Source organism: Thunnus albacares, chromosome 24, assembly GCF_914725855.1.
Source record: "Thunnus albacares chromosome 24, fThuAlb1.1, whole genome shotgun sequence".
NCBI classification, from domain to species: domain Eukaryota; kingdom Metazoa; phylum Chordata; class Actinopteri; order Scombriformes; family Scombridae; genus Thunnus; species Thunnus albacares.
The window spans coordinates 18,235,973-18,254,441 of record NC_058129.1 but is presented as its reverse complement, the minus strand read 5'-3'; the positions used below and the strand labels follow the sequence as shown (position 1 = coordinate 18,254,441).

The following is an 18,469-nucleotide window of genomic DNA, read 5'->3' as shown; positions in this document are numbered from 1 at the left end:
CAACCCCACACACACCGTCCTGCTGCCTGAAATACTCACTAGAGCACCAAATGTGGATTCATCCGCCGCTGAAAATAGTCCCCAATAAATGCACTATTTCCTCCTGTTTGTTTGTTAAAAATCACTGTACAGTGACCAGCTGTTTTAGGGAATTACTGAACCTTTTTTTTAAAAAAACAAACATGAAATGATACATTTGTGGTGTTTTTAAGTGTTAAGATTTATGTCTTCGGGAGGAAAAATGAGACAAAGCACGGTTGGTTTCTGTCTTTTCACAGGATTTGTTAACAATAAGAAGATGCAGAGTGACATCAGACTCATCTTTTAAATTACTCAGCATTTTATTGTTTTTTTTTTAAATTAATTTTGCTTGATGTAAAATAAAAGTTACAAGTAGCTAATAACTGATTCATGTGCACATCCAAATATTTCACTATTATAGTAAAACTTTTACAAATGAAAATACAAATTTTTCATTTCTTAGCCTTTATGAGTGACTGTCACCATTTCAGAAAGATGAATTTTGTTGATTAAATATCTTAAATAGCCCCAAAAATGAACTTATTTTTACTTTATAAATTTAGGAAACTGCTTTTCTTCTTGGTATTAAGTTGCAGTATGTTTAAGGTATAATAATAACATGATTTACAGTATAATGTCAATGTTGTTTGCTAAAAAACAAACAAAAAACAGCTCTGTACACATTCAAAAAGAAGCACACCGGACCATCTTTATTCACCGTTTGAAGGTAAATTGAAAGGTTTATTTTTCAATGACTTCATTTACAAATCCAAACAAAAGTGCAAATATCTGGGTTTTTTCCTGTGCGAATGATGCGTCTGATAAATACTTAAGAGTTAAACGTAAAAAATAACCAGGGTTTAACATTAGTGTGTTTCAAACAAAAAATTAAATTAAATTAAAAAATGCTCACAATAAATCTTCATTATATATATACACAGTTATTTTTTCAATACATTCTGTTGGCATTTAAAAACAAAAGCTTGATAATTTGCTTCAACGACATGGAGAGTGTTTTCTACGGTTTTTTTTTAAGCGTTTTCCAAAAGTTAATTCCCTCAAAGTTTCCAGTCTTTATGAACCGTTAGCAGCTGGGAGCTCCGACTGATCCACTTTATTTTTCACAACAACAAATACCACGAAGACGGAAATGACAGAAGAGATTAAAAAAAACAAAACACCAAATGTGCAGTCGAGGAGCAGGACTCAAAAACAAAAGTTTTATGGTTTCTTTTTCTTCTGAATTTTTTGTGCAATCAATATTTTTACATGCCGGGAAAGATCTTTCTTTTTATCCTTGGATCATTTTCCTGCAACATTAGTTATTTTTCTTCATTATTGATCCATTTGCAGCAGCCAGACTGACTACAAGCGTCTCCTTAATGACAGAATATTTAGCTTTTAGTGTCACAAACAAGACTTACAGGTTATTTTTGTTAGTTCATGTATCAGGAGCTTATTGTACCATTGGCTACTTAGCTAAAAAATGTTAACCCGGTAACAGATATGTCAGCTTCATTTCCAGTTATGACACTTCTTGTTTTTGAATCCTTTCTAAAAAAAAAAGGTCCCTACACACTGTGTGTAACATGCTGAAATCTTTGGTCGTCAATACAAGAAGAGAGTCTGAGAGAGGACAGAGACACGTCTACAGCAGATATTTGGAGACTGAACAAGCCTGCGTCAAAATTATGACAGATTCACAAATTTAGGGCCAAATTTGTTGCGTCAATTTTCGTTTCTACTCGGACAGAATTTGTGAAGAAAACTACAAGTTGGCAAAATAAAGCAAATCAGCTTTTTTCTGTTTGTTTCTGTTTTTAACTACCGGCTGGGAAACACTTCCAGCTGATTTGAGAGACTTAACAGTGCCGACTTGATCTTTTTCAACATTTTCTCATCTTGCTTTGTGGATAAATGTCTGTCTAGAGTATTGAAGTCTGTAGGTCACATGTGATCTTTATCCCAAATCTAAACTGGATCATTTTTATATAAAGGCCAGAGATGACTGAGTGTCATCACACAGTGTGTATAGGCCTTTAACTCAATAAAAACAGGTTTTATTCCGTGAAATGTGAATTAACTTGTTACGTTTCCTCCACTGAGTCATTGGAGTCACATTTTAAGGCTCTTAAAAACCTTTTGACACAGTTAAATGAACACAGATGCAAAACAGTACCAACAACAATGTTTTGTTTTTTTTATATACCCAGCTGCTACAGTAAAAACAACATTTAGCTTTTTTGACAGACACACAGTGTGTGTCAGTGTTGGTCCTGACAGGAACTGTCAGTTTGTGCCCTCAGAGGCGGCGTTAATATAAATATGGCAGCAACGCATAACATAAAAAAAAAAAACAAGTTAGCTTAAACACAAAGTGCAGCAGTCCCAAACTCCCCAACTTCAAATAAAATCAGAGTTACAGACAGTTTTTACGATAATATCATGATTCAGTGGTGCTGAACTTCAAACTTCAAACCCCTCTGGTTCATTAAATCTCTCACCTGGTCCCATTTCTCAGAGCATTGATGATGCTCAAGTACCTTAATATCACGAAACCCTGCAAACAACCCAGATTTAAAGATTCCTACACACCTGATTCCTAAAAAAAAAAAAAAATCAGTACTTTTCACCTATTTTTATCTTAAGAGCAGATTTAAAGATTTTTCTGAGGCTAATTAATATCAGTTACCTTCCAGCGTACTGTGACAGAATATTATATCCATAAAGGTGTGCTTGAAGGAGTTTTGTACCTTTAATCTTAAATTTGTACAGTCAGTTTTCACCTGTAAACTGTGCTGAAAGCTTCTATATTCAGATCTGTGCTGCTTCGTGTTTTAAGTCTGAACAGTTTGGTTTCTGTCTGTAAACTTTGTTCCTTCAGTTTCACACTTGTGCGTCTTGTTTGTTTCAAAAACTGTGTGGCAAAGAAATAAAAAGATCACAAGTAAAGCTGTTATTTTCACTTCATGGTGAGGTTTTGTATATAGAAGTTTAAGACAGCGAAGGATCCATAAAAGAGACATGGAGGGAAATCTTACTTTTGACTTCAGTATCTTTGGAGCGGATACGAGCAATGCGATTGGTCAGTCATGTCACAGCTCCTGTGGCTTCACAGAAAAATAAAATAACCTGAAAGTATAAATATGTTTAAACTCATAAACCAATGAGATTATAGGTGGAAGCTTGCAATGAACAATCCAAGTTTAAAGGTAGAGACCTAAATGTTGACTTAAAGCATGAAGCCTTCAAGCACCTGAAGCATTAAACACAGAATTTACAGGTAGATTAACAGAACTAAGATTACAGGTAACAAAACTCCTTCCTCAAGCACACCTTTTGGATCAATATTCCTTAAAGTCAGGAAGCAGCAGTGTCTGAACTCCTGACATACTTTGGGACTGAAAGTTTCTAAGAGATGATCGTTATTAAATGAATTTACTGTGCTCTGTCAGACTGTCCAGGCCTGAGCAGCAACCCTGTGATTGTAAACTACAGCTCCTCTAACATACGTCCTCACACATGACCACAACTTTGTATCTATTCAGTCTCAGGATTTTCCCTCCAGTGTCCAGTTTAATCTAAACTAGCAGCACTAAACAAATGACTGTTGATTGTGGCTACAGCTGCTGCTGCTACTGAAGAGATTTACCAAAAGCTGGAAACAGCTGCAACACCCAGAGTTTGGCACTCTGAACACTAAACACCTGCTCGACTCTCAGCGTCGATGGCGACATGTGACAGCTTGTGTTTTGAGGTGATGATCACAAAGAAATAGAAGAGGCTTTCGGCTCCGATCAGACAGAAAGCTTTTTAGCAGCTTGGGGCGGCTTTTTGTAATTGTTTTCAATGAGAGTGAAGCTTTTGCGTTGCTGAGGGCCTCGCGTTTCTCTGCTCTATGCTCCTCACATTTTTGCAGGAGCGCCCTGAACGCCTTGAGCTGAAAGAACTTGTCCAATCGGATGAATTGAGAGGCGGGCCTTCTGCGGTGGTGACGACAACAACAGCTGGCAAAAACAGTCATGGAGGACAAACTAGTGGTTTACTTTTTTAGTGCTTTGGGTGGTTGATTAGCAACAATAATATTAAAAAAGACACAGCAAACTGCTCTTTTTTTAAATTGTGGGCTTCATGAAAAAGGCAGCGCTCCTGCAAAAAGCGCTCTGTCTGATCGGAGCTTTTCTTTTCAGTCTGCAAACGCTGAATCTTCTGAACGTTTGAAATGTTAAACAACGAATCTTTATTTTAACTACAGTAGAACCTCTTTGCCACTGGCTACCTTGAATGAAAAATATTCCAGCACAGTTACATTGAAAACACATGGAGCAGGGCTGCAGCTGTGGTCACTACAAGGTGGGGACTTGCCTGTCAGGAGGTGGGAGGGACTTTTCACAGGTTGCAGTACAGTAGCGTCGCACCAGTTTCACCTATTTACACCATCGCGGTAAAGCTCGTCAGGCTCGCTAATTGAACATGATGGACTCTGGATCCTGGTTCATCATTTGAGCCATGTGACGCAGGACGTCCTTCTTGGTGATGATGCCCAGGAGACGCCTGGAGAGACACAGCGGAAATAAACAAAGTGAAGGTCAGAAGTTCCTCTCTTTGCTGCACTCAATCGATTAGCCGATTAAAATTAACAAACAACTATTTTGTTAATTGTTAAAGTAATTTTACAACCCGAAATGCCAAACATGACCTGGTTCCAGCTTTTCAATTGTGCTTTTCTTTTATTTAATGTGATAATAAACTTAATATCTTCAGATGAGGATATTTTAGACCAAACAATTAATTTATAAGTCAATAAGTTAATTGAGATTAATCATCAAAACATTTTTAGTTTTCAAATTTAACGTCATCCCAGTCTTTTGAAGAAAATGTAATGATTTAAATTGTCCACCAGATGGAGCTGTTTCACCTCTAAAGAAAATAAATCAACCATATTTTTTGTTTGTTTGTTTGTTTTTTTTTCATAATTTTTATAATTCATCAAGAAAAAATATGAATCATTGTATGGTTCCAACTTCTCTAATGTCAGGATCACTGTAAACTGAATATCTTCATATTTCAGACTGTTGGTCGAACAAAAGAAGACACTTGAAGACGTCATCTTGAGAGACCTTACTAGTTGACATTTCAATAAAATTTCAGAACTACAATAAATGCATTTGTCCTTTGAGCTACTCATACTGTTAAAATGTATTTATTTATAGTGCTTGTGTTTCCAAAACACCACAAAGGAACAGCAACGTGTTCACAAAACATCTTAAAGACTGAAAATAAGGGTTGTGTCGGTTGTAACTTTAGGACGGTTTAGTAATTCACAAGTATATCTCCTGACTAACTGAAACCTGCTGCAACAAGTGGACCTCGTAGGGGTCAGAGTTTTGGAATAATACAACAATAATGAACTTTAAGAAGCGACGATGTTGTGACGATGGAGTTGAGTTAATAAAGATTCAATCAGCTCATCAGCTAATCTAAACAACCCAATAACACTTGACAACCCTCTATTTGGAGTCCAATTTGTTCAATAGTTCATTAAACGCACAATATGTAATTTCAGCCGCTAGGCGTCTCAATCAAAACAATAACAAAAGACGGAGTGTGATGACGGTGTGAAGTAGCAAAGGATCATGGGAGTTGTTGTCTTCGTTGTTAAATCGTGGATGTGTAAAGAGAACAAGCGAAAGTCACTAGTGCACATGCTCTATGGGCCGCACAATGCGGAAGATCCAGGTAGTTTCATACCAGGAAGTCGATTTTTTATTGCTTCACACGCCACTGAGCAACTTTCATAGGAATGAGCAGGGCCCCGCATCCGACGCTGTATCCAGTTCTCTTTATACATCCATGTGTTAAATAACCAGCTTCACCGGGATAGGATTACTCCAGTGTTAGTCATTCAGGATGTTTTTACCTGCAGAGGTCTCCTCCTCTTCAGAACAAACGGACCCGGAGATTACAGGTAAAAACACTGATTAAAGCTGTTTCACCTAAGAAATCAGTGTTTCTCCGACGATGTTCAGCGACCACCGGACTTCCTGGAGGGGCTGTTAGCCGAGCTGCTGCTAACATTTGCCCAGTTTATTTCTCTGATAACTTAAGATCCAGACGTCCAATGACTAAAATCCTTCTTCTGGCTAAAAGATATAGTTAAAAACCACCTAAATTTATCATGAAAATGTGGCTTAAAACTGAATAAAAGTCAGTTTATAACAGTTTGTGTGGAACAACCACAACGCCGATGTATTATCTTGTATGTGTGTAAGTTACTCTTTGGTAGACGCCATTGTAGCGGACAAACACAGCGCCGCCGTATGCATCTTGTGCGTGTTTACTCTTTGGTAGAGGAGGTATGACGCCATTGACATGCGACCAAATGAAACGGTCCGTTACTTTGATTAAATTACAGATTTTTCTGGGTTTGAAAATTGTTGGAAACATTTGGGATAATGTAAGTACACAACTCAACAACATATATAACATAGGTCTAGTTGGTTTAGACATTTTAACGTGGAATAATTACATATTATACCTTTAAGTTATAAGATATTCAACAGTTTACACTGTTGAGTGACATGTCACATTTTATAAAATGTCTAAAATATCTGCTCATGTGTTTGTTCACTAAATACAGTCATTCTGATTTTAAAAAAAATGTTGTTTTTACATTTGGAGAAGTGTAATAAATGTGGTTTATTGAACTATTATATTCAGATGTGCGTTATTTTCTAGAAATTCTGTTTGCTGAACAGTTTGTTGAAAACTTAATGATAAATAAACTCCAAATCCTTGGAAACATCTGGAATGAGACACTGGCGTGAGGCTTTTTGTAGCTCCAGTGTGCGTCCTGTTCTTACCCGCTCCTGGTGACCAGACACTGGCGGAGGCCCAGCTTGCGGAAGATGTCCACCACCGTCTCCATGGGTGTGTGGTCGGTGACGGTGAAGGGGCTGAGGTTCAGGATGCGTCGCAGCTTCAGCGGCTGCGGGTTGCTGGCCGGCAACTGCGGCGCGTCCTCGGTGAAGTAGACCACAGAGCTGCTCACCACGCCGTCCTGTTTCTGACGGGCGTTCTCTGTGAAAAGACAGGAGAGGAGTCAGGCTCATAAAACACTGTTAGAAAATCTTTATAGCAAATCAGTCAAATATTAATAATAGACTAATCTGAAGTGGTTCAACCATCTTACTGATGGCGAGTGTGAGATCCCTGCGCTGGACGAAGCCGATGAGTCTCTCTGACTCTCGGGACACGACCACCGGGAAGCCGTTATAATCCGTGTCTTTGATGAGCGTCTCCACGTCCTCCACCGTGGTGGAGTCCTGAGTGAGGACGGCCAGAGGGGGGTCGTTCCTGCGGGGCCGCATCACGTCGGTGGCCAGGGTGCGGTGTGTGAACTCGTCCCTGACGTCCAGGTAAGGGTAGCCGTTGAGCTGGATGTGCGACTCGTAGATGCCCTCCTTCCCGAAGGCGTCCGCCACCCACTTACTGGTGACGGCGGCGGCCATCAGAGGGACGATGTACTCCAGACCGCCAGTGAGCTCAAACATGATGACCACCAGGGAGACAGTCATCCTCGTCACACCGCCTGGAGGGACACACAGGGTTTTATTACAGGAAAAGAAATTAATCAACAGCTTTGATAATCAATTATTCATTATATAAGTTTTATATCATCGTAAACTGAAAAGGTTTGGGTTTTGTATATTTTTTTTAAGCTGTCGACCTCAAAAGCCTGAGGGAAAAAAAAGCTCTTTATTGTGTATTTGGAGAATAACGATGTATGAACTGCGTCTACTCACCCAGACAGGCAGCGGCTCCCACCATGGCGTACAGTCCAGGTGTGACGCAGTCGGCGCCGGGCCGGCACCAGTTCTTGAAGATGATCCAGTCGTGGTGGTGGTACGCCATCTGCTCCACGGCGATGCCGACGATCCGCCCCGCGATCGCCCCCACCGCCATGCTGGGGATGAACAGACCTGACGGGATCTGGAGATGTCGCAGAAACAGAATCATCAACAGGAAGTCAGAGTTAAAGCGAGCATTCGTTGAAGAGCCACGTCAAGTTTGAGTCCCGAGTTGGTATGTCATCATGCCCACAAGGGAACTTGATAAAAATCATTAAACTAACTAATCCAAAAATGTTTTCACAAAGTGTTTTCATGTTTAAGTCTTCTATCAAGTATGTATGTAAAAGCTTAAATTGCAATTTTCCGTAAACTCAATAGTTTATAAATGAAAGTAATTAGATGGGAGGGTCTGTGTGAGGTGATTCCAGTCAATTAAATGCCTGAAAAGTCAAACTACTTCATCACATTCATGCAAAAATCCTCCTATAAAGCAGTCGTGCTCATGGTTTTATACTATTGCTCATGAAAGTGTAAAATGACCAGTAGTATTAAAGGGATATTCCAGTTTAAATATACAGTATTGCTAAATCTCTACCAGATGACACATTTCTATCATCTCACAGTATACGTCATGTATATGGACGATGTGTACAATATTCTCAGAAATCAGATTTAGCAAATACTCAAATCGAATTATTTATTCTTAAAGTAAAGCCTGAAAGAAAAAGGACGAGTGCACATCTACCATTTGTTTTTGAAGTGGGAGTAAACGAGATTTTATTGACAAATTTATTCCTTGTGATCTTTCTTGTACTGACCTTCATGCCGAAGGTGAAGATGGTGATGACGATCTTGAAGATGAGTGCGAGGGCGAGCTGCCACAGAGCGTTGTAAACGCCGGGCCCTGCAGGTCGGTCTGGGATGTCGTCCACCGGTCGACTCATGTTGGGGTTGTTAATATAATCGCAGAGCTGCGAGGACTCGAGCGCTCCGCAGTCGTTGAAGAGCTCAGAGATGAGCTCGCTGGTGCTGCGGCGGGTGTAAGGGTTGGGGTACGCCAGCAGGGCGGTGATTCCCGTCACGGCGATGACTTCCAGGACCGGGTACTTCCCCAGCTGGGTGGTCTTCCTCCGCCGGCACCAGGCGATGTTGGCTCGGATGAAGAGCGTCCCCCAGAGGCCGCCGAACACGCCCAGCAGGATGAAGGGGACCAGCTCGGCCATGTACCACGGCGTGTGATACTCCACGTAGAACAGCACCAGGCGGCTGTTGCCAAACGGGTTGATGGATCGCAGGGTGAAGGCGGCGACTAGAGCGGCGAAGAACGAACGCCACAAAGTCTTCAGAGGGAAGTAATAACTGACCTGCAGGAGACACGAAGGAGTGTTTGTCAGAGACGAGTCTAACGCCAAAGAAGGGAACATGACAGCTCTGGAAAAGGACGACAGATGAAGGAGGCATCGCCCCGGAGCTTCATCAAGAGGAAGAGGAGGAACAAAACAAAACAAAAGATGAATGGTGACTTTCTTAGAGACACGACGCTCCATTAAAATTAAAGATTTAAGATTTTAAATTTCTTACAAATCATTATTATAACTACTAATTCTGAAACACATACTATTAACCATAGTGCACTTGTCAGGCTTTTAACAGATTGTTGTGAAGAAGCTAAAAACAAAAGCTAACTATGTTTCCAGGGAGTTTTTGTCATGACTTTTCTGTTGTAAACATTATTGTTGCAGCTCTAGAAACAATATTTTGTGATATAAAAACATAAAGAAGTTATAATCCTTTTCTAAATGTGTCTATTTTTGCACAGTAATTAAAAAAAGGGCTGATAAGAAAATCAATAAGAGCAGCAGTATCGATAAAATCCTGACGATATTCATTCCTATATATACACATAAACAAAGCAAAGTCATACCTACATTTACAAAAGATTGGCAGCTAATTTTATTATCTCACTTGGCCTCCTAAAACTGTTATTTCTCAAAAGTTCAGTTACAGCTTGTGACTTCCTGTTTACATATCCGGTTGCTTCGGTTTGGACGATGATGTTTCCTAGCAACCGATTTATGCATTACCAAGGTGTCTACTGTCTGAGACATTTTAATGGTGGAAGTCTATCTAGTAAATGTTTGGTTTGAAACTAGCTAGTAGTTACTAAGGACTTAACACACTAAGAACCACTCCAGGAAAGAGGAAATGGGAAAATAAGAAATGCTTGAGGAGGGAACATCAGGCAAAGAGAAAAAGGCAGAAAACTTCCATCAACTGAATGTGTCGACGATACCAAACAGAGCAGATATATAACCGACCTCTTCCAGGCTGAACAGAACTCCTCCTATTGGCGCTCCAAAGGCCACCGACACTCCCGCCGCCGCTGCAGCTGATAACACCTGCGAGACACAAGAATTATGTAAAAAAAATAAGCTGATCTCTGTGTGAAAATGCTCTCTGAACATGCGAGCGTACCTCTCTCCGCTTGCCCTCGTTCTTGCTGTACTTGGAGAAGAGGCTGCAGAAGAGGTTTCCGCAGCAGCAGGCCACGTGGACCAGAGGACCCTCCTTCCCCAGGCTGAGACCCGATGACACCGCCAGGACCAGGGTGACCGTCTTGATCAGCAGGGTCCATTTCCCCAGGTAGCCCCGGATGATGAAGCCGCTGAGGATCGTCTTGATCTGCACAAAAACACAAACATATATATCATCTGTTTTTTTTTCACTCTCCAAAAGGAGAAAATAATAATGATAAGTATTACAAATACTTTTTGATTCATTTAATAATTGTTAGTCTTTAAAAAAATCTGTGAAAAATGTCCGTATCAAACTTCCAGAGTCCAAAGTGACGTCTTCAGATGTCTTGTTTTGTCCGACCAACAGTCAAAAACCCCAAAATATTCAGTTTATATATGAATAAAAAAGAGAAAAACAGCAAATCCTCATATTTCAGATGCTGGAACCAGGAGATATTTATCATTTTTGTAGTTGTGCATTTGTAGAACTCAAGAATTTTAACAAAGACTTTGATGTTTTTTAACTACATTTTCCTGTTTTTTCCTCCCAGTTGTAAAGAACTGAATGTTTCTCTTCAGATTTTTCACTTGTTTTCTTAATATCTAATTATTATTGCCTTGTATGTTTGAAGGATTTGAGATCTTTGGCTTAATTTTTTAAAAATGTTCCTACTTAGCAAAGTAACAAGCTGATTAATAAAAAAAAAAGTCTGGTGATGTTTTATATTTTTTAGATTGTCAACAAATAACCATGAAAACATCAAAACTAACTGAGAATAAGGAAAGTATAGAATGATGCCAGTGTTTAGTATCAGGTGTCGTCCATGATGCTCCTCTCACCTCTGGGATTCCTGAACCGCAGGCGTACGGAGCGAAAACTCGCACCAGCGACACCGCCAGGAAGGAAAACAGCAGAGCCCACAGGATGTACAGGAAGTAGTTCAACACGTACGCTCCAGCTCCCTGAAATAATACAGACAGATGGCACAATTATTATTATTATTATTATTATTATTATTATTATTATTATTCTCTTGAGCCACACATACACTGTTCTGTATGTACAGTTTGTATTGTCTGTGTTTTTTTTTTACAGCCTTAATGATTTAAAAATGATCTCTCCATTGTCAAAAGGACAAGTTAACCTCAGTTGGGCTTTTTATTCAATTTTTTTTGTGATAGAAAAATTATTTTAATATAAGAATTTTCAGTTAACTAACATTAAACAAAGCAAAGCACATGACAGATAATAAAATTGCATCCCAATAAAAGTAAACACTAAAAACTGTTTTCATTAAAAGTATAATAGACAACATGGATGGTTTTTACATTATAATATGATGCAACAATTAGTCAATCATCAAAAAATATATTGAAAACTATTTTGATAATCGAGTATTCGTTTCGTTTTCATTCATTTTTTAAGCAAAAATACCAAACATTGGATGGTTCCGGCCTCTGAAATGTGATGATTTGCTGTTTGTCCTTTTCATTTATGAATATCTGAACTTTTGAGACGGTTAATCAGACAAACATTTCACGATTAAATCGACTAATAGAGAAATTAACTGTCAGATTAATCGATAGTGAAAATAATCATTAGTTGCAGCCGTTGCTCAGTTAATCACTGCTTCCTTTGGTGATGAAACATTTCAGTTCTTTTGCTACTTTTAAATCTTAAGATCAATGTTTTTATAACTGCTTTTGAATCTCCATTATTATAAACAAGATTATTTTGTCTTCTTTTTATTTTAATTACTTAAATGTGTTTTTAATTTGTCAGTAAAGGTCAACATTTTTAAATGTGCTCTATAAGTAAATTATCTGGGCTTCAACCTGATCTTGATGTGCTAATAAGAAAGGAAACAGACGCTGGAGTTGAGTTTTATTTAACGGAGAGTCAGGTCTGACCTCAGCGTGGCCGGTCATCAGCTCGGCCCACTTCTGCCACTGAGGACACTTGTCTCTGTCGTCGAACGTCGTCTCGTTGGACGTCCAGCAGCACTGCTCGTGGCTGTACCAGAACGCCGACAGACACACGCCTTCCTTCAGGTCTGTCATCCAGTCCACCGCCAGGTCGATCACTCCGGCCAGCGTACCTGGAGAACACAGGACGTGTCAGTGCACCTGAGACCCTCGTGACGTTTTTTCAAAGAGCGAGGATATTCCCGGTACAGATACATTTTAATTCCCCCGTGGCTGGCGTGTATCTTCTTCCCTCCTGACCAACCTGAGAGGAGTCCGATGAGCAGCATCACCACCCATCCTGACCAGGCGTCCAGCAGGCTCTTGATCAGCTCCCAGATTGACTCTTTGCTCTTACTGGTGATCTGGGAGAGAGACAACAAGGACAAATATAAAATTCTTCATTCAGAGAGTTTGAATTGACCAGCAGCCATGAAACTACAGCAACTTAAAGATTATGTAAGAATCCACAGTCCAAATGCAGCAGCAGCTTTTCAAACACACTGAAGCAAATATGAACAACTTCCTAGTCTTCAGAAACAGCAGCTCTTTATTACAACCCAGATACTGTTACGTGTCAGGGATACAATCCTGCTTCTCAGATGCTTCAGTGTTGTGATTATCCGAGTGTATGTCTGCATTTTAATTTATTAGCTTAGTTTACTGATCGGTTGAAGAGCAATAAGTAAAGCTGATGACAAGTAAACTACTTTAAACGGTTTGTTACACTTACAGACTGTAAATTCTGAATTCAAAAGCTTTCAGCCTCCAGCCTTTCATTGGAAAAATTGGACTAATAGTGTTGCAGCAGTGCAGCTCACCAATGCAACACAAGGGATCTAATAAAACTTATCCATATATCTCCCTCACTAAAGTCTTCAGTGAGCCATAAATTCTCTGTCACATATTTCAATAATGTGTTGAAGAAAAAACAACAGTCTGGTCGAACCTTGCGGTGGCGGTCTGTGTCTCTGGACTTTTCCCTCAGCCAGTCGATGGTGTGGAAGTCTTCATACGTGCCCACATCAGGAAAAGGCTCGTCCAGGAAGTCCATCAGGTTTCCAGCTCCGTTCATCTCCTCGGTGGGCGTGGCACTGCTTAAACCTGGTGGAGAGAAGCAAACCATCAACATTTGAACAGTCTGACCTTGTTTACAGTAACACGTGATCTAATTGGTTTTTAAATGCAATCTGTAAATTAATGTACTTTTTTTCTGTGATTTTTCTAATGTATGATGTTTCTAAAGTCTCAGATTTTATACTGGTGATTACATGAGTAGGACATGAATATTATGAGCTTGATGTAGTTAAAGTATTGCAGTAAAAGTAGTGGTTTGGTCCCTCTGACTGATATATTATTATATATGACATCATTAGATTATTAATAGTGAAGCATCAGTGTTAGAGCAGCATGTTACTGTTGTAGCTGCTGGAGGTGGAGCTAGTTTCAACTACTTTATATACAGTTAGCTAGTTTAGTCCAGTGGTTCCCAACCTAGGGGTCGGGCCCCTCCAAAGGGTCAGCAGATAAATCTGAGGGGTGGTGAGATGATTAATGGGAGAGGAAAGAAGAAAAAACAAAGTTCTGATACACAAATCTGTTTTCAGTTTTTGGACTTTTTCTCTAATCTTTGATTTTTGCTGAAATATTGGATCATTTGAACATTTATTGAAATGAAAACATGTGAGAAGTTTAGAGGGAAAAATCACTATTTGGTGGAGCTGTTAACAACTCATAGACATGTGAAATGTGACCCCGACTACACACTGCTTTTTGTAAGACGTCAAAAGACAAAAAGGTTGGAAACCACTGGTTTCATCTTTAACAATGTGTTGTATTTTAAAAGCTTGTTATATTATCCATTGTGTCAAATCTTCATCTGAAAAGTAACTAAAGCTGTCAAATAAATGTAGTGGAGTAGAAAGTACAATATTTCCCTCTGAAATGTAGAAAGTAGCATCACATGGAAATACTCAAGTAAAGTACAAGTACTTCAAAATTATACTTAGTTACTTTCCACCACTGATTAATTGTAACTGGACTGTTAATTGACATATTTACATATTTAGTTGTTAAAGGGTGGAGGACAGATAAATGCTACTCCTGATAGCTTTGAAACTGCGGTCTTTCACTTGTCACATCGCTCATTTCTTCATTCTGACTGACGTTTCATTCATAACTAAACAGCTGTAAATGAATAACAAACATGAAATAACATAAAATACCGCAGTTAGCCGTTCATTAGCATCATCTCCTCTTAGCCACATTAGCTTGATCAGTTCAAGTCTTTTACCTTCAGCGGCCTCCATGTTACAGTCCGTCCTAACGGCTGCGGATGGAAAATGTTTCTTTTGAATGAACAACTTATTTAATGTCGACTTTCTCGGGCATTTCAGCTTTGACACAGAGACAGAAGAAATAAACAAGAAAACTAGACGACAGCGTCACAGATGCTTCCCACAATGCACCTGTTCACTCTCTCAATCGGTCGTTTCTGGATGGTAACCCCAGACACGCGAACGATCTCGCGAGAGTCATCATTTTAACCCAAACCATGATCTTTCTCAAGTGTTTTTTGATCTCAAAACTAACCACACCGTAACCACAGTGTTGACACATCATAAAAAACATTATTATGTTGTACAACTCGCACAATGAAGAAACAACGCGTACAAATCTCGCGAGAGATTTCTAGGGTTACCGTCAAAACATGACCATGATCTCACGATACATCCATGATCTCATGTTGGAACCAGTTGAGCGTCAAAGATCGTCTATTGTAAACATGAAAGGTGAACACAGGTTGATGAAAACAGATACCTTCCTCTGATATGTTTTATGTGTATTTCTAATAAAATAGAAATTATTCTATTGCAGTTAAAGACCTGGTTTTTCCACCGTAAAAGTATAATTATCATATTAAAATCCTTAAAGGTCACAAAGAGGAGGATCAGAAGTGACTGTTACAGTAGCATCATATCATATTTAACAGATTATCTGAAGATGAGGAGGTTTAAAGATCCCCTCCAGACATGCTTGAAGACGTATGTAAAATACTCTACTTTGAATAATAATTTGTGTCTGATGTGGTTTTTCCACAAAAGAAAAAGTTAAATTATCTTGTCAAAATCCTTAAAATGACATCTACTCCTTCTCCCTAACTGAAAAATCTTTAGTTTTCCTGTTGGACACAAGATGTCTCCTCCTTCACTGTAAAGTCCATTCTCAGTGTTTGTGTACATTTTTTAGTATTTTACTGATCCACTCTTGTTGATCATATATAATTTTTTATATTTATATATTTTCTTTCATGTCACAATAGTAGAGATGATTTTTTCATAGTTCATACTTACATAACTGCAATAAATCATACATACACACATAAAAATAATGTATTATATGACTAAATATAATGTAAATATAATAAACTGCAGGCATATGACTTTATCAGTTATTTATTGATAATATTTACATTTGTACATTTCACAATATTTCATGATAGTCATTTTATTTGAAGGTAATAAATAAATACATTTCTTTTTACAATGTTGCATCAAGAGTCGTCTCACTACATCTGTTTCAAGGACAAATTCACTAAGCTACTAACAGTTTATAAAATCAAAAGTCTCTGTGTCTGCTCTTACAATTTACACTGAATCTAATATTTTAATGAGGAAGAGTTAAAAAAGATGAGAGAAAAGGCAGAGAAAATAAATATTATCTCTTGCAATAACTAATTTAAATAACAAAGTTATATTTACATTTTTAAGATCACAATCTCGAGATAATTTCCCGGTATCTTGATGTATCTCCTGATCGCACCTTCTGCAGATGAAAATTAGCTATAAGCTAACTCTGCTGCAGTGCATCAAATGTTAACATTTATGTTTCACACTGTGCAGTGTCACAATAAATACATATATATAAAATAGTGCATGAATATTTCAAGATATCATCAGTCATTCATCACCACCTGGAGCAAAAATGTGCATCTCAGGAGACAGTTATCACAAAAATACATAAAGATAAACAGCGATCAGTTTAAAACATATTTTCACCTGTATTTTATACAATAAAAAGTCTCTGTGTCTGCTTTTGCAATTTACACTGAATCTGGTATTTTAATGAGGAATAGTTAAAAAAAAGATAAAAAGAATAGGCATAAATACAATTACATACAGTTATCTTGATGTATCTCCTGATCGTACCTTTATTGCATCAATACTTCAAGATATCTTCAGTCATTCGTCTCCAGCCGGAACAAAAACGAGCATCCCAGGAGACAGTTATCACATAAATACATAAAGATAAATAGTTTATGGCCTCTATTTGTTTTGCCACAATAGAGAAAAAAAAATTGAAATATCAGCCCCATAAAGAATAATCTTTAGCACCTCAAGAACAAGAGATGAGTCATAATCTCCAGATAAATTTGATCAAGTATTGCTGGCTGATCCTGGCCTCCATATAAACTTTCTTCTTAATCATTAGATTTAAAAAAAAAAAGAAAAAAGATCTAAAACAGTTTCAGGCAGAGATCGTCATGTTAAACTTTAAGTCACTATATTGTAAACTACTGAAGACAGTATTTGTACTTGGACTGCAGTAATATAGGAATTACATGATTATCATACTGTATCAGCATCTTGCATGTTTTCATCCAATGATCACAAGAAGACAATTATTCCCTGATCACCACGTTACCACCACACTGATGACTGGTTCATCATATTTCAAACCGCTTGTCTTTCTTAAAGGGAGTTCTGTCCACAATGTTGTTGTTGAAGAGTCTAGAAAAATACCAAAGCAGAGAGCAAATGTCACTCATACAGCCAACAACAATATGAATGATTGAGTGATTATGAATTATTTCTCTGTAATCTTACGACTACAACGTTCTTAATGAATAATGGTGCACTAATTAATGTTTGCTCACCGCACAGCTTCAATGGAAGGATTGATGGAGACCAGCTGGAGTAACCTGTGTGTCGCAGCATCTGTGATCTTATTGTGACTCAGACTGTAACATGCACACAAACAAAAAAGAAAAAGTGAGGACAGAAGGTACATTATTATATAATATGGAGCCAGTGGCTGATGTAGGCAGTACAGGTAAATGTCAGGGCGTCACTGCAGAAACACTAAAGTTCTCTTTGTCAATGGATTATGTTGACTTGCATTTCTGTCTGCTCAGACCAACACAAAGAGACACACACCTCTAAAACTGTGATCATAAAAACTAAAATCCACCTGATTATGTCTTTTCTTCAGTCAGTGAAAAACCTCTCGAACAGCGCTGAGCTGTTCCACATCCATTCCAAGTTTAAACAGTCAGATAATTCAGAGTATAGTGATCATCCTCAGGATGCATCATGAACTCCATCAAAGATCTCAGGACATTTTTTACTTCAAGTAAATCATCACACTTCATTTCCTCTGGAGAATCAGAATAAATTCTGCTGTGAATACAGATTATCTGCAGCCAGATTGTTGCTCTTCTCATGGTACTCACAGTAATGGCAAACTAGTTGTGTTTATGTATCCAGATAACTAAATGTAAACTATTCTATTATTAGATAAAGACAGTATTATAAAAGTACAGTATGTTTACTGTAGTACAAAGTTCTGTAAACAACAGGTGTAAAAACCTTTTCTTTAAATAAATGATAAGAGGAGAGATGGTGAATGTATTTAATATTTTAGTAAATATGTACAATTAGTACAATGAGTAGCTACTATAATTAAATCTGTCAGCAATCAGTCAGTAATGTAGACGAGGCGCAGCAGTCTTTGTTGTCATGATGTGTGTCAGCAGGATCACTATGGAAATGACTTTTGGTGTTTTTATCCTCTTCAGTTTTATGTTTAACACTTTAATAGTTTTATATACTGTTTATAGTTTGATTTATTTTGTTGGTTTTGTGTTTCTGCGTGTTGGGTTTTCATTTAATTGTTTTCTTTGTGAATATGTGGAAAGGTGTGTTATGTGTCGGTTGCTTTATAAAAGAATTAAATCAAACCAAACCTCTAACTATACAGATATAATTGTCTTCTCATATACACACTGACAGCAACTTCAGTCTCTCCTGAAATCTAAATTCAACATCATCTCCC

General features: G+C 38.2%; 2 protein-coding genes across 2 annotated transcripts in view; both read right to left on the bottom strand.

Annotated features, from left to right (window-relative positions):
• Positions 1-734: 734 nt before the first annotated feature.
• LOC122976483 (H(+)/Cl(-) exchange transporter 4) lies at positions 735-14,851 on the bottom strand. The gene is made up of 12 exons (XM_044344988.1): positions 14,649-14,851; positions 13,305-13,459; positions 12,621-12,720; positions 12,302-12,489; positions 11,231-11,353; positions 10,350-10,556; positions 10,193-10,273; positions 8,693-9,238; positions 7,827-8,013; positions 7,214-7,612; positions 6,885-7,101; positions 735-4,575 (listed from the first exon to the last, which is right to left on the bottom strand). The coding sequence occupies exons 1-12, from the start codon at positions 14,662-14,664 to the stop codon at positions 4,485-4,487; spliced, it is 2,310 nt and encodes a 769-aa protein (XP_044200923.1). The 5' UTR covers positions 14,665-14,851; the 3' UTR covers positions 735-4,484.
• Positions 14,852-16,659: 1,808 nt separating this feature from the next.
• Positions 16,660-18,469, bottom strand: part of LOC122976244 — a 1,153,509-nt gene continuing 1,151,699 nt past the window's right edge. The window contains exons 53-54 of the mRNA XM_044344621.1: positions 17,292-17,375; positions 16,660-17,145 (exon numbers count right to left, since the gene is read on the bottom strand). Of these exons, the coding sequence (XP_044200556.1) occupies positions 17,082-17,145; positions 17,292-17,375 (148 nt within the window). The 3' untranslated portion in view covers positions 16,660-17,081. The remainder of the gene's footprint in view (positions 17,146-17,291; positions 17,376-18,469) is intronic.

Coding starts and splice junctions, on each gene's coding strand:
- LOC122976483 (XM_044344988.1), bottom strand. Junction 7,613..7,826: donor GGGAGCCGCTGCCTGTCTGG/GTGAGTAGACGC, acceptor GTGTCCCTCCAG/GCGGTGTGACGAGGATGACT. Junction 7,102..7,213: donor GGATCTCACACTCGCCATCA/GTAAGATGGTTG, acceptor GTCTTTTCACAG/AGAACGCCCGTCAGAAACAG.